The sequence below is a fragment of the Pseudophryne corroboree genome, chromosome 3 (assembly GCF_028390025.1).
Source record: "Pseudophryne corroboree isolate aPseCor3 chromosome 3, aPseCor3.hap2, whole genome shotgun sequence".
In the NCBI taxonomy this organism is placed as follows: Eukaryota; Metazoa; Chordata; class Amphibia; order Anura; family Myobatrachidae; genus Pseudophryne; species Pseudophryne corroboree.
The window spans coordinates 608,734,251-608,749,323 of NC_086446.1; the positions used below are offsets into that span (position 1 = coordinate 608,734,251).

The 15,073-nt window shown below is 45.8% G+C and overlaps 1 protein-coding gene across 1 annotated transcript in view; it reads left to right on the top strand.

Annotated features, from left to right (window-relative positions):
• DDX21 (DExD-box helicase 21) overlaps positions 1-15,073 on the top strand; it is a 67,200-nt gene that overhangs the window by 4,920 nt on the left and 47,207 nt on the right. The window contains exons 2-7 of the mRNA XM_063961569.1: positions 6,680-6,808; positions 8,931-9,131; positions 10,157-10,294; positions 12,201-12,276; positions 12,509-12,687; positions 13,112-13,229. Coding sequence (XP_063817639.1) covers positions 6,680-6,808; positions 8,931-9,131; positions 10,157-10,294; positions 12,201-12,276; positions 12,509-12,687; positions 13,112-13,229 — 841 coding nt within the window. The remainder of the gene's footprint in view (positions 1-6,679; positions 6,809-8,930; positions 9,132-10,156; positions 10,295-12,200; positions 12,277-12,508; positions 12,688-13,111; positions 13,230-15,073) is intronic.

Here is a 15,073-nt window from a genome sequence, read left to right on the forward strand (position 1 = left end):
ATATGCCCGATGTAAAAATTTGAAGTGGATTTCCTGAAGCTGGGCAGAATGCAGGGCTTTCAGTATAGCAGGAAGGGGGGAGAGGAAGCACTCCACCGATGGGTCCCAGGACCACTCACTCGACCATTTTGACAACATGGGGGGCCAGAATACCTCCGGCTTGCCGGGCAACAAGTCCCGGTATAACCAGCATATCTTGTATGAAAAGGTAGGTAACGTGACCAGCAGGGCGGACAAGGGATCCTTTCTCCGCTCGTGCACAGGAGGGATGGGGAGAGTTTGTACAAAATGGCGTACTTGTAGGAACATGAAGAAATCAGATGAGGGCACACCGTGTCTCTCGGCTAGATCCGCGAATGACAATACATGGCCACCCGGGTCGAACACATCACGAATGAGGGCTATGCCCCTAGATTTCCATGTGAGGAATTTGGTATTGTCAAGGGGAGGAGTGAAGCAGGGGTTTCCGCACAATGGGATGAAAGGAGAGTATTCTGGGTTGCGATGTAGGGCCTTGTTAATGGCCCACCAGGAACGATAGGCGTCCCAGAAAAGAATATTAGGGCGTACCATTGGTGGGAGCAAAGCTTTCGGGGTATGTAGCAAAGCCCTTAAGTCGTAAGGGTGTACAAGGCTCTGTTCCATGTCATAATTAACATATGAGGAGGTGCCCCTTAGCCAATCCGAGATATACCTAAAGTTCGCGGCCTGGAAGAAAGCCAAGAGGTCTGGTACAGCCAAGCCACCCTGGGCACGGGGGAGTTTAAGTTTAGGTAAAGAAATCCGAGACCTCTTGTGATTCCACAGGAATTTGGAGAACATTCTATCACATTCTTTTAAGTCTTTAGTAGGGGGCTGGATAGGAATCATCTGGAGTAGATAAGAGATCTTGGGGAATACAATACTCTTCAAAATAGCTACTCTTCCTAGTAGGGACACAGGAAGAGATGACCAGGTGGATAGCAATTGGGAAACTTTGTTAAAAACAGCGGTATAGTTGACTGAGTATAGGTCTAAGATATTCACAGGGATATATATACCCAAGTATTTAAGGCCTAAGGTGTTTCTCTTAAATTGAGTGAGAACTGGCACCGGGGGGCGCTGACAGGCAATCGAGTTGAGTGGGAAGAGTTCAGACTTAGAGGCATTAACACGATATCCCGCAAAAGCACCAAACTCAGAAATAGCCAGCATGATCGACGGGACAGAGGTCTCAGGTCGTGAAATAAAGAGGAGCATGTCATCTGCAAACAAACTCACACGGAGCTCATGGCCATGAACCAATACTCCGGAGTATTCTGGGAGATGACGCAGTTTAATAGCCAGGGGCTCTATGGCGATAGCAAATAATAGTGGGGAAAGGGGGCAGCCCTGCCTTGTGCCTCGGTGAAGAGGAATAGGAGCCGACAGGTAGCCATTACACATGATGCGAGATGAGGAGGGGGAATACAAATTACGTATCATGTTGATCAGATCCAGCGGAAACCCAAACTTATCCAGCGTCGTGTATAGGTGATCCCAACTGACAAGATCAAACGCTTTCTCCGCGTCCAGGGAGAGGATGTATTGAGGGTCAGGGTCTCCGCTGGAGTGTAACCAGGTGGCCGCGGCAAGAACTTTACGGATATTGTTAGTGGAGTGTCGGCCTGAGATGAAACCAGTTTGGTCAGGATGGATAATGGAGGGGAGTAATCCTTTTAACCTATCTGCAATAATTTTCGTAAAGAGTTTATAGTCAACGTTGAGCAAGGAGATGGGGCGGTATGAACCGGGGAGATGGGGATCCCTTCCCGGTTTGGGAAGGAGACGTATCAGGGCTTCGTTAAAGTACAGAGGGAGGGAATGGGAAGATAAAATGCTATTAAATACCAGGGTCAAAGGATCCAGCAATTTAAGTATGAGCATTTTGTAGAATTCCCCAGAGAAACCATCGGGTCCAGGTGCTTTCATGGGCTTAAGATGTTTAATTGCCGCTTCCACCTCCTGGGTAGTAATCGGCAAGCAAAGATCCCCCTTCACCGATGTTGATATTTGAGGCAAGGAAACAGAGTCCCAGAAAGAAGTTTTAGCTGCTTGATCGAGGGGAGGGGGGGAGTAAATGTCAGTATAAAATTCTGAGAGGATCTGCGCCATGTCCACAGATCTGGTAGCCAACGAGCCATCGTCTCGTTTCAATGTCTGGATCACCGAGGACGGCACTGAACCCCGCAGAAGATTTGAAAGGAGACGGCCCGTTTTATTGCCGTACCTATGAAAACGGTGATTTCTGCTAAATGTATGGCGGTCGCCCATTAATGCCAGTACAGCACCAAACTGAGACTTGCAATCTAAATATACCTTCTTTGAGGCAGGAGACGGGGACTGTTTGAAGTGTTGGTAGGCATCAGTTAGGCAGCGTTGTGAGGTTTTAAATTCAGAAAGAAATTGTTTCTTTCTTGTGGAGGTATATTCCACAAGCCTACCGCGTATAACCGCCTTTGAGGTCTGCCAGAACAATAAGGGATCGGTTTCAGCAATAGCTGCATTATCCAGTCTGAACTCCTCCCAAAATGCCTCCAACCTGTTCCGAAATTGTAGGGAAGAGGTAAAGGAAGTGGGGAAACGCCAGCATTTAAAGGAGCCATAGTCTAATGAGGTGGTAAGGGAAACCCAAACTAGGGCGTGATCAGAAAGAGAAATTGTTTCCATCTGTGCTTCAGCATTTTGGGGAATCAGGGAATCTGAGAGCAATAAGAAGTCTATTCTGGACAGTGTGCCGTGAGCAGCCGAGAGACACGAGTACTCCCTGTCAGTGGGATGAAGAAATCTCCAAGCATCAGTCAGATGCAGTTGTTGTGCAAAAAAGGTGACACCTAGGGTAGGAGGGGAGCGTGCACGAGCGGAGGAGTTCGAATCCATATAAGCGGAGGCCACAATATTGAAGTCTCCGCCCACAATCATTGGACATGGCATAAACGGGCACAGTGTTGTTATGAGACTCTTAAAAAAACCTTTTGAATAAGAGTTTGGAGCATACACAGAACATAAAACATACTTGGTATTATGAAGTAAAATTTCAAGTATTAGGAATCTACCAGCAGGATCGCACAGGGAAGTAATGACTTCAATATGCAAGCTACTTTTAGCGAGGATCAATACACCCCTAGCCTTAGAAGAATAGGGAGCGTCTAAGAGTACCTGCCAGCCCAAAACACCCAATTTTTGGGCCTCTGGGGTGAGAAGGTGCGTCTCCTGTATAAACACCAAATCCATATGTAATCTATTTAAATAGAGTAGAATCTTCTTCCTCTTGATAGGGGAGTGGATACCCCCAACATTCCATGTGCCCACCTTAATAGAAGACATGGGGCTTTGAGTAGTGAGTAATCATACAGGAAGACATCTTACAAACCCATAAGCAGTGTAGGGTGGGAAAAGACACAAGAGGAAGGAGGGGAGGGGGAAGACACAAGGATAGTAGAGACATAGAGATGAGAAGAAAATATTAGACCCACCGGGGGGTCCCACAACAATATTCGTGTAAACAACTTCACGGTATTATAATTAAAGTAATAACCAAGGGCAGCAAGGAGGGCAGTGCTCCTAGCCAGCGACCACTATAATGAGCAGCATAGGGGATGGGGGGGGGGGGGGGGGAGAGAGAGAGGGAGAAGGGTAAGGGGAGTGGGGTATAGGGGAGGGAGAAATAGGGAGTGGAAGGGGGGAGGGGGGGGGGGGAGAGGGATAGGGGATATGAGTGAGCGGTCAGGATGACATCAGCCTACCCCTAAATGGATGGGCAAAACAGGCATCCAAGCATATAGAACTATATAAAACTAGAAACAGGCATATAGGTATACATTGCTTAGAGGAAGCTTATGTCACTTTAAGATTATATATACATCACCCAGAAGACCACTGAGGGATTAGCGAGAAGGTCCAAATAAGACTAACAGAGGAACTTATAGTCCACGGGGTGGGGATAAGAAATAAATGTATGTCGAGGGTGACTAAGTCCAGGCAACAATGAAGCAGGATAGTTACAGAGCAGTGTCTGTAAAAGACGGCTATTTCGGCACTTGGTCGGAGGCTTCGGTCTCCGAAAGATAAGCGGCAGCATCCTCCGGGGTGTGGAAGTCCTTAAAAGACGTGCCATCGAAAATCCTCAGGCGTGCAGGGTAGAGTAGAGCAAACTTTCGGCCCTCTTGGGCTAATTTTGAGCATGTGGGGGAGAACGCCTTTCGTAGCCTGGTAAGCTCCGGGGAGAAGTCCTGGAAAATTAATAATTTGGCATCTTCCCAAACAAGGTCTCTTATACGGCGGGAAGCAGACCACAGGGCCTCTTTATGGAGGTAGTTGAGACACCGAAATAGCACAGCTCGTGGTCGGTTGGATGCAGCGGAGCGACCAGGGCCTGTTCTGTGTGCACGTTCTACCACGAGATCCGAGCAAATATCTTGAATTCCAAGATCATCAGGAAGTGTGTGTCGAAGGAAGTGATAAAGAGCTTGGCCCTTAATCGTCTCTGGGAGCCCAATGAGCCTGAGATTGTTTCTGCGCGATCTATTTTCTAGATCGTCGATCTTAGACCATACCAGGTTTTCTGATTTCTGCAGTTTAGCGGAGATGTCGGAGAGTTCAGCGATTTGCTGAAAATTTTCACCAGCAGTATGTTCCACTTGTAAAACACGCTTGGACAGTTGTTTATACTGGCTTTTAATATCCAGGACAGCTTGCTGTAGTGCAGCAGCATGCAGCTGTGCTTGTTCTTGAAATAACGGCTGGACGGTCTCTTTCACCGCTCTAACAATGTCCTCATAGGACAAGGAATGCCCCGGGGTAGAGGAGGGCAGTAACGTGCCTAGGGCAGCGGACCCAGCAAGGGATGGAGAGACGCTGGGCACAGGGGCCGAGGGAGGAGCTGAGGTACCCGCCGTTCGAGCTCCGGTCTCCAGAGAAGCTGCGGCGGCCATCTTGGAAGCCGAGCCGCGGCTTTCAGATTTGGCCCGTGGAGGCTTTCCCTGCATCGTAGGAGCTAGGAATCGGTCCATAGAGGGGGGCCGGATGTGCGGGGAGCGGGCCGGTGTGAGTGACCGCTCAATGGACGCCCAAAATGGGCGATATGTTAGAGGTCAGTGGCCGCGGGCACCGGAGCTTCTAAGCAGCGTGTCACTCCATGCGGTGCCGGAACCGGAAGTAAAAATATTTATTTTTAATTTTATTTTTTATCCCCCCAAATATCAAAACATCGATCAGGAACATTGTGATTATAGCGGCTTTCATTTTGAAAGCCGGGACAGCCTCCAGGTATACCTGTGGGGGGGAGGGAGGGGGGTCTGGGGGTGGCTTGGGAGGGTTAATTTACACACTCCAGCGGCTGCCATTGTCTGCAGCCGCTGGACGGGGGGGATCCTGCCATGCTGACCGATCAGCAGTGATCGGCAGCACAGCAGACACAGGGGGAGAGTGCAGGGAGGCAAAGGGACCTTCCGGCCCCTCTGACAGCAGCAGCAGAGGGAAGTTTCTCTTCCCTGCCGCTGCTAACACTCTCTATCTGACTGGTTGCATCCTGTGCGACCAGGTCAGATAGAGCACATTCATGCATGATCGTATTTGATGCGACCATGCCAGGCAAGTGGTTAAGTGGGCGGTGCGGCTCACAGACGTTGCTATAGGTGGCGTGGGAGGCCGGCAGCGTCACTGTTGGGGGCATGCTCAGCACCTACGGAGGTGCTGGGCTTCCCCCAAGCTCTCTCCCACAGCGGGAATGGATGCAGTTCCCATGCGCACGTCATCTTTACACTCTGGGAGGGCAGGAAGCGGGCGGCTGTTTTAGCAGGGCGCCGCAGAAAGGGTAGGGCAGATTTTGCCATTAAAAAATCGGGCAGGGCGCGGCGTGCTGCTAAAGCAGCCTAGCGTGAACACTACAGTGGTTTAAAATTAGGCACCAGAAAGGCCCACTAAGTAGTTATCATCCAGCCTCTCAATAGTTATATCAGCTAGCATTTTAGTATAGGTCTCCACTGTGTCTAGCGTTGGGGATATACACATCAAGGTCAATTCAATTAGGGGTGAGTTGCCGTTGCAACAACGCATAAACACCGGTAACGGCTGCAGTACTCACCCCCCCCCCCCCCGCTAGCGGCTTTCTCCCCGAACTCGCTGATGTTTGTACGCAGCCCTATGAGGCTGTGAACAAAAACCTGTAAGCGCAGCATTACTTGCTCTAGGGACGAGAACATCACACACAATTGAATTGACCCATTAGTATTGGTATTTCAGAAATACCATTTGTGAGTATTATGCAAGATCTTTCGGCTTTGTTTTTATTCCGTATTTGGTAGGATGGGGTGAGAGCAGCTTGCAGTGACCTCACACCTCTGTGGGGTGCTGGTCTCATTATATGTAACCCCCCCCCCCCCCCTCAAAAAAAAAATGCTACCTTATGTGAATTGTAAATAATGGCCAGTCGTTGGATATATAAAGAAGTAACTTGCAGCAAAGTATCTGTTCTGCAGGGACCAAGTATATAAGTTGCTAGGTAGTGCTTACTTGTAAACAAAAGGCCAATTGTATAAGAAAATGTGTATGTTTAGGTCTATCAGTTCATGGAATAGGAAGACTTAGTTAATGGTGGTTTTAGTCATCCCCTTGACTAGATAACCCATTCTCATGTGAGATTGTATGTATTCTATCTCAGAGATTATCTGAAACTCCGACACCCAAGAAGATGAAGAGAAAAATCCAAAATGGGGAAGCAGAAGAACTTTGTTTTGAACAAGTGTCTAAATTCAACGGACAGGTGAACGGAGATTCTAATAACGATCAAGTACGTGTACACTGCTGTTTGCCTGTTATGAGCTTGCTATCTCTTTATAATAGCCCAGATCTGTGACTCTGTGTATAACGCTGGGCGTGGCTAAGAGCTCTCATTGGGTAAGCGTCAGGTCTATCACACCCTTTCAAAGCAGTTTCCACATCACGTGAACTGTATGCACTAGCCAATGGAGTCAGGAGACAAAAGGATCACGTGATGCAGAAACTGCTTTGAAAGAATGACAGCGCAGGGCGGCAGAGGAGTATTTCTAACAGGTTTGGAGCGGTAAGAGGGCACAGCACACAGGCGGCGGTGTTATCCGCTCACCTCACTGCCGCCTGCAGCCAGCGCTGGGCGGTCAGGAAAGGTGGAGGGAGAAGGAGATGGTGGAAGATGTGGGGGGGGGATGTTTGCTCCCGGGACTCCTTCCTTCGGGAGGGGAGAGGGGGCAGGCTGCTGCGCTGCACGGGGGGAGGAGGAATCAGAGGGTGGGGGCTTCAGAGCGGTAAGATAGCTATTAGCGCGCCGCAATTCAGTTCAGCGCCGCGTAGCATCTTAGTACATCCTGCCCTAGAGGTCTATCTTTAAGTGTTTCTATAGTACATGAGAGAGTCATTATTTATCTATATTCTGGATTTATGATCCAAGGCTCAGGAGTGCTTGGCAGGGGATGCAGTCAATTTACCTCCAATCAAAATCCCGACAGCAATTGACAGACGGTCAAAATCCCAACATGGACAAAATACCAACATTTAAAGTACCGAAAAGGTCAAAATGCCGACATCGGTTTTTCATGTTTTTTTTCATTGAAACCGACTTGTTCATACTTTACCATCCCAGTGGACCTGGAGGGGGAATATAATAGTGTGCCGAGCACAGCGAGCGCACGTGGTACACTTATATGGTGTCCATGTCGACCTATGTCGACATACACACAAAAACAATGGAAAATGCATGTCGGTATTTTTACATGTCGGCATTTTACATGTCGGTATTTTAAATGTCGGGATTTTGACTGTCAGTAAATTGCTGTCGGGATTTCGACGTCTGGATTTCGATTGGAGGTATTTCATACCGATCCCCCTTGGCAGAACCACTGCCAATGCTAATGTCTGCTACAGTAAGATGTGTCAGGGTCTGCCTGCTGACTAAGGAAGTCACCACCCAGCCAGATTACCAGGCTCTGTGCCCACCACACACACTTAGTGCCAGAAGAGCAGTGCTGCCAGTCCTACGCGTCACTCTGATTTGTTGCTCTGTGATTGGACACCGCCGCTGCTCATCATTCCGTCCTGCGGGCTATCGCCGTAGACTGCATGGCGCAGAGAGAACAGACCAGTGAGTAGCGAGGTGTCATAGGGAAGGGCAGGGCGGTGTGTGCAGGTCACATGACTGGAGGGAGCAGAAGCTGAGACATAATGGTGAGTTTCTGTGTTCCCTGACCTGGCCATTGCGGGCCTGGGGCCTCAGGGGGTACCTCACCCCATGCCCTGCGGGTGATGGTCCAGGGGTGTGCTGGGCAGGGGTGCCCCTGGGCCTAACCTCTTGCAGTGCTGCCGACCTGTGTTTGCCAATACCCCCGCCTCTTACGGATTATAGAGGGTCTGTCTGCTGCCCTGTGTTATATATACAGTATATTATATATGTGTATGTTATATGCAGTATATTGTATATGTCTGCACTACAGGGGGTGTATGTTATATATACTGTGTATGTATGCACTGCAGGGGGTGTATGTTATATATGCTGCACATATACACTGCAGGGAGTGATTCAGTATGTATAAACTGCAGGGGGTGATTCATCCTGCCCTGCGTGCGCTGTTCACGCCGTCGGAATGGGCTACAGCCCCTTAACCATCGCACGCCCTTTGTCTGTGCAATATTTAACCACTTACAAAATTATGATTGGAGGTAATACTCCATATAACAAAAATATTGCATGCCCCAGGGGCGTGCAAGGGTTAAGGGGGAGTAGCCCCTTGCGACGGTGCGAAGGGAGCGATGAATCGCCTAGTATCCATTATGGACCCTCTGATTATATGCTGCGTTTTATAATAAATGAAAAATCCTAAAGTCTAAAGTGAAATAGTGTTGTACCAATAAGTAATTTATTGTATTATTTTCTATAATAGAAGATACCGAAACTGAAGAAAAAGAAGAAGCCTGTAGAAAAACAAAGTTCTTCTGAAGCAGATGAGCAATGTAATGAGGAGCAGGAAGAATCAGAGGCTCCAAAGTTAAAGAAAGTAAAAAAGAAAAAGCAAAAGGTTCAGGAAGAATCAGTAATTCAAACAGATGTGGCTGAAGCCGAACCTCAGGTCAATGGCAAAAAGGTAATGTTGTAGTTAAGCAACTTTGCTTGTAACCAACCTGAACGATTAATTCCTAGTACATTGCACCTTGGTCTGCTGTGCCCAGCCTCCTGCTCTGTCAGGTCCTGGCCTCCCCCATCTTTCTACCGCTCTGATTTGTGCAGTGCTGGAGCTGCTTGTCTTGTGTGTCTAGTGTTCCCGTTGGGATCAGTATGTAATCCTGGCGGTCGGGTTCCTGGCGGTCAGTATACTGACAGCGGGATCCTGACCACGGGAATGCCGGCAGTGGGGTGAGCGCTAGCAAGCCCCCTGTAGGCTCGCTGTGATGGCCACACTGCGAGCACGGTGGCTTGCTGCGCTCACCACAGGATTTATTCTCCCTCTGTGGGTGTCGTGGACACCCATAGAGGGAGGAAAGCCTGTGGTGTTGATATTTCCCCGCTAGTCAGGATTCTGACGTTGGTATTGTGATGTCCGGAATCCCGACTAGCGGTATGGTGACCGCTTCCTTTCCCGCTAGCCTGTTTCAGTGGGGTGCCGCACCTTGCCCGGTTTTAAAACGGCAAAAACCTTGCCCTTATGGAGGTGCCCTGCTGAAACAGCCTGCCGTCCACATCCCTAGGCCGTAGTGTCCCAAGGGTGGGAAAAGTTGTGGTTAATTGCTCACTGCTAGTGAATAGATGTTGTGCGCATGCATACAGCATCTAGTCAGAGTCCATAAGTGCTGGGCACGCCTCCAAGAGAGTCCATGTCTCCTTTTAAGGTGCAGAAGTTCCCTATTTCACCGGACAACGCCCTGTCCACCCTAGACCAGGCATTCCCAACCTCTGTCCTCAAGGCACATTAACACCAGTGATATCCATACACAGGTGACTCTGTGCTCACCGTATAAAGGTCAGCTTTACTATCTCTGAGGGCTGCCATTCACTCAGTACTGTTTGTAGTTGATTTAATGATATACAATATATAGTTCTTAGAATACAAGTTAATCTAAAACATTAACATTATTTTTTTGTCTTTAATGTATTTGCATGTTTTTTCTATAGAGTGGTAAAAAAACACAAGGAAAGAAAACCAGCGTGAACAACACTGAAGAGACTGATGCACCCCCAAAAAAGAAAAAGAAAATGGAAATAGCTACTGAAACCAATGAAGTGACCCCGGAAACTGTAACTGAGGATGAGGTATGAGAGCGCCCCCACAGTGTAGACCGTTTGTCATCTTTTACACTTAGTTGTACAAATGAATTGCTCATTGCTACAACTACTGTAGGTATCAACTTACAGGCCTCAGCGGAGAGCTATTGTGATGGAATGTCATTTGATTTACTTGAGGGATAATTAACAAGGAAGTGTAAATATGGTAATTAAGAAACATCTACAGTGGTATGATAAATGGGTGGTCTTCAGTATGCCGACTGTCGGGATCCCGGCGCACAGTATTCCGGCGCTGGAATCCCGACAGCCGGCATACAGACACACAGAATACCGTAAGAGGCGGGGGTATTGGTAGAATACAGAATAAAATAGCATGGCGCACGTAGCGAGCCCGCAAGGGGCTCATTTGCGCTCGCCACGCTGTTGGTATGCCGGCGGTCGGGCTCCCGGCGCCGGTATGCTGGTCGCCGGGAGCCCGGCCGCCGGCATACCATACTACACCCTGATAAATGTCTATTACACCAGGACAGAAAAAAAAAATTGTCATGTTTTTGAACGATTAAGAAAATCTATTGTTCACTTTCTTGAATTATAAGTAATAGGAGCCCAGATTGCTAAATGTAGTACACAATAACCAGATAGCAGTTTCACTGTCCATTATTTTGGAATGTATGTTTAGAAGTGGGGGGACATTGATTGTCTCAGTAGAAACCATTTAGGTCTGAGTATATGCAACCTATTTTTCAGAGAAATTTTTATGAAGAATTTCTGGGGCTAGAGCGTCCAATAATCGCATAACTGGTTTATTAAATGACGCGCTGAATCTGAGACCTTGGGGGTCATTCTGAGTTGCTCGCTGGCAACTTTTGCAGCGCTGTGATCAGATAGTCGCCGGCTATGGGGGAGTGTATTTTCACTTTGCAAGTGTGCGAACGCTGTTGCAGCAGACGGCACCAAAACATTTTTTGCAGTTTCTGAGTAGCTCTGGACTTACTCAGCCACTGCGATCACTTTCAGTTTTTTTTGTCCCGGAATTGACGTCAGACACCCGCCCTGCAAACACTTGGACATGCCTGCGTTTTTGCAAACACTCCCAGAAAACGGTCAGTTGACACCCATGGATGCCCTCTTTCTGTCAATCACCTTGCGATCGGCTGTGCGAATGGATTTTTCGTTAAATCCATCGCCCAGCACCGATCCTCTTTGTACCCGTACGACGCGCCTGCGCATTGCGGTGCATACGCAGTTTTGCAGAGATTTAACCTGAGCGCAGCGCTGCAAAAAGTTGATAGCGAGCGATCAACTCTGAATGACCCCCCGTGTGTCATTTATTACGTTTATTTATGTGATAGCAAATCTAAAATAGGAGCTCAAACATGGTGCTATGGTAGAATGAAGTCTATACCTGTTGTCATAGCGTATATTGCTTGAATTTGTGCCCAGAAAGTAAACCTTTACAACTGGAGGTGTGGAATTAGGCCAGGTACGATTGTACTCATGTAGGCTAGTTCAGTAAGTGAGCATTCACGCAAATGTGTGGTGTGAAAGGGGTATAAGCGTTTCCGCAAATGTGAGCACATTCAGACCAGTGGAAAGACAGGCATTTGCCCGAAAGAGCCACATTTATTTTCAGCTAGTCTGTGTATATAGTTTGATTATGGATGCCGGTACTTGCGATCGCTAGTGTATGCAACCATGAGCTAAAGTTCCACATTTTATTTCTTTCTTTTCTGAGTGATCTGAAATAAAGGTTATGTTTTAGGAGATAATAAACCATACAGAATACATTGTGAGATCTCTGGAGAGGGAAGTCTCTTGTGTCAGCAACTGCAGCAGAGGTTAATAACTTTTACATGTGATGTTAATGAAACTATGTTAAGCAGCATTGGCATAAAATCATTAAAAATTATTAAATAATTGTTTAATCTTGCAGGAAATTACGTTGGAGAAAATTCAAGGCGATTTTTCTAAGTTTCCCATCGGAAAGGATACTGTTGCAAATCTAAAAGGTGAAATCTTCATTACAGTTCAGATAAGTAACTTCTTTGGGCATGGATTGCCATTTTGTGAGGCCCAGTTCATCCTCATCTTACTGAATGTGTGAATTATGCCTCTTCCTGGTTAAAATATCTTAAACTCGCGTATTAGTTGCTTTGCGCAAATGTTTTTGCTGTGTAATGTGAAGGTGGCAAATGTTTGAATGTGATTTCTCAACGTATTTTTTCCATATTGTTTATACAGCGAAAGGAGTCACTTATCTGTTCCCAATTCAATTCAAAACCTTCGACACTGTTTATAGTGGTAAAGACGTGGTTGTCCAGGCTCGTACTGGTACAGGGAAGACCTTCTCATTTGCAATTCCTTTGATTGAAAAGCTAAATGAAGATAAAATTCCTTTGGCCCATGGAAGAGCACCCAAGGTACAAGTCTTCCTAATCTTATATTAGTTTGTAGCTGTAGAAGTAGTTTTTCTTTTTGTTATTGTTTTTCCTTTTCTCCACTAGAGGAGGCTCAGGGAAATGCTGGGTATAGCCTGGGGAGAAAAGAGTCTAGTCACCAAATAGTTACTCCCCCCCCCCCCCCCCCCCCCCCCAGCAGCAGCCCCAGACTCCCCATCCACTATACCCCACCCCCAGCCACTGGCCAGCCAGTTTTTAAGTTTTTTAATAAAAATAAGATTTGGATAATGTTAAATAATCTAGCGACCTTTTATTACAATGTGTGGGCAAAGTGTCTACAGTTTTATAGCAATTTGTCCATAATCCTCTTTGTCTTGGAGTTCACCTTGTCTGGTTCCAGTCACTGTATCTGTAGACTAATGTAAGATGGCTTCTTCTCTCTCAGGTGCTGATTCTTACTCCCACCAGAGAGTTGGCCATTCAAATCAAAAATGAAATTTGCAGCCTTTCTAAAAGGCTGAAGACCTATGTTTTCTATGGAGGAACACCATACCAGCCGCAATGTGAGCATCACTGTATTTACTTTCAATAATTAGTCTCCTAATGAACTGGTGTGCTATTAACCGTGTGCTGTAAAAGCAGGTGACTACTGATCTGTGGTGTGCAGTCAGCAACGCAGCGTTCTGAAGCTTTAACTTAAGGGGCTAATTGAAATAAGAGCTATTTTAAACTATTCAGTCTAATTTTATTACAAAATATGTAATTTGTTAGTAAAATCATACTGCATAAGGGTTAAATAGCTCTTTTTACATAATTTGATAATGTTAAATCAACAATTTTTGAGACTTTTAGAAAGTAATAGTTTTATACAGTTTAGAAAACTTCAGAGATGTAGATATATCATGGAGGGGGAGGGGCTACCACAGGGGGAGTGCATACTTTGGCATTGGAGGGTGTATGATGCCCCGCTGTTTTTTTTTTTTTTGGTCTTTTTTGGCGTGTGTGTGGTGTGTATAATATATATATATATATATATATATATATATATATATATATATATATATATATATATATATATATATATATATATATATATATATATATATCATATATATATTCCAGAACAAACGACCGGCACTCTCTCATCGAATCATTGCAGCTTTGCCGGGTGCCATACAAACACTGGTAGGTGTAATGCAGAAAAAGTCAAACTGACGGCACTCTAGGCGAATAAAGAAAAAGGCTGACACGTAGTGTACAAGTCACCGATTCAGAGGCTGTAACCTCTTTTATCAAGACATGGCTTGATAAAAGAGGTTACAGCATCTGAAACGTTGACTTGTACACTACGTGTCAGCCTTTTTCTTTATTCGCCTGGAGTGCCGACAGTTTGACTTTTTATTTATAATATATATATATATATATATATATATATATATATATATATATATATATATATATATATATATATATATATACATATATATATATTTTATGTGTGTATAAATCATTTTATGAAATATTTCTTTTTTTTTCAAATACATTTTAAACTGTATTAAAAAAAGACAAGTTCTGACCCTTTTTTGGGGGAAAAATGTATCAGTTAAGTGGTTAAAGATCCACAGGTGACTTGGTAAACGAATGGTTTGGGGTCTTAAGGACCGAATTTAAGAACCTCCGGCTTAACTCCATAATGTTAATATAGTAGATTGATATTGTGTATTGTAAAAGCAGAAATTATCTGGTGAAATAGTGTATATTGTATTGGAAATAGTTAACACAGTCTAATTGATTTGCTTGAATATTAAATAAAACCAAAATGTTTTGTATATTTTGTTCCGGCTATGCGGTGGTGGTAGAAACCAGACACTGAACTCTTTTGTGTTCATTGCCAGTTTCTTGTTAAAGTTGTGGTGTCTCTGAAACATTGACCAGTAAAAGGACTAACCCCATTGCACACCAGTTTGATGTGCATTCTACAGTATTTTTCTACCTTTTGTTCTGACTAACCTAATCATGTCAGCAGGGGCGGATCCAGAAGAAAATGAAAGGGGGGGGCACCATGATAGGGGAACGGTAATAGTTATATGCACCTAAGGCATGCGTGCTCTCAGATAAGGGGTGTGGTATCACAGGGGTTGTGGCCTCACAGAATATGCCATCAGGTAATGATTGGCTGTAGGAGCACATCCTGGTATATTACCAATGTTTCACCCTGATGAAAAGGCTGATTAGGACTTGAAATGTTGGTCACCTGTTCCATTAGTTATGGGAGCCTGGAAGGCACCCCAGCACAATATAATTATTATAGTATTTAGTTGGTGGTGGCAGGTACAGCATACCTTGTTTTGGTCACTGCACTGAGACTCCGACTGCAGGACACGAACTGCCCATCTTTGATTAGCAG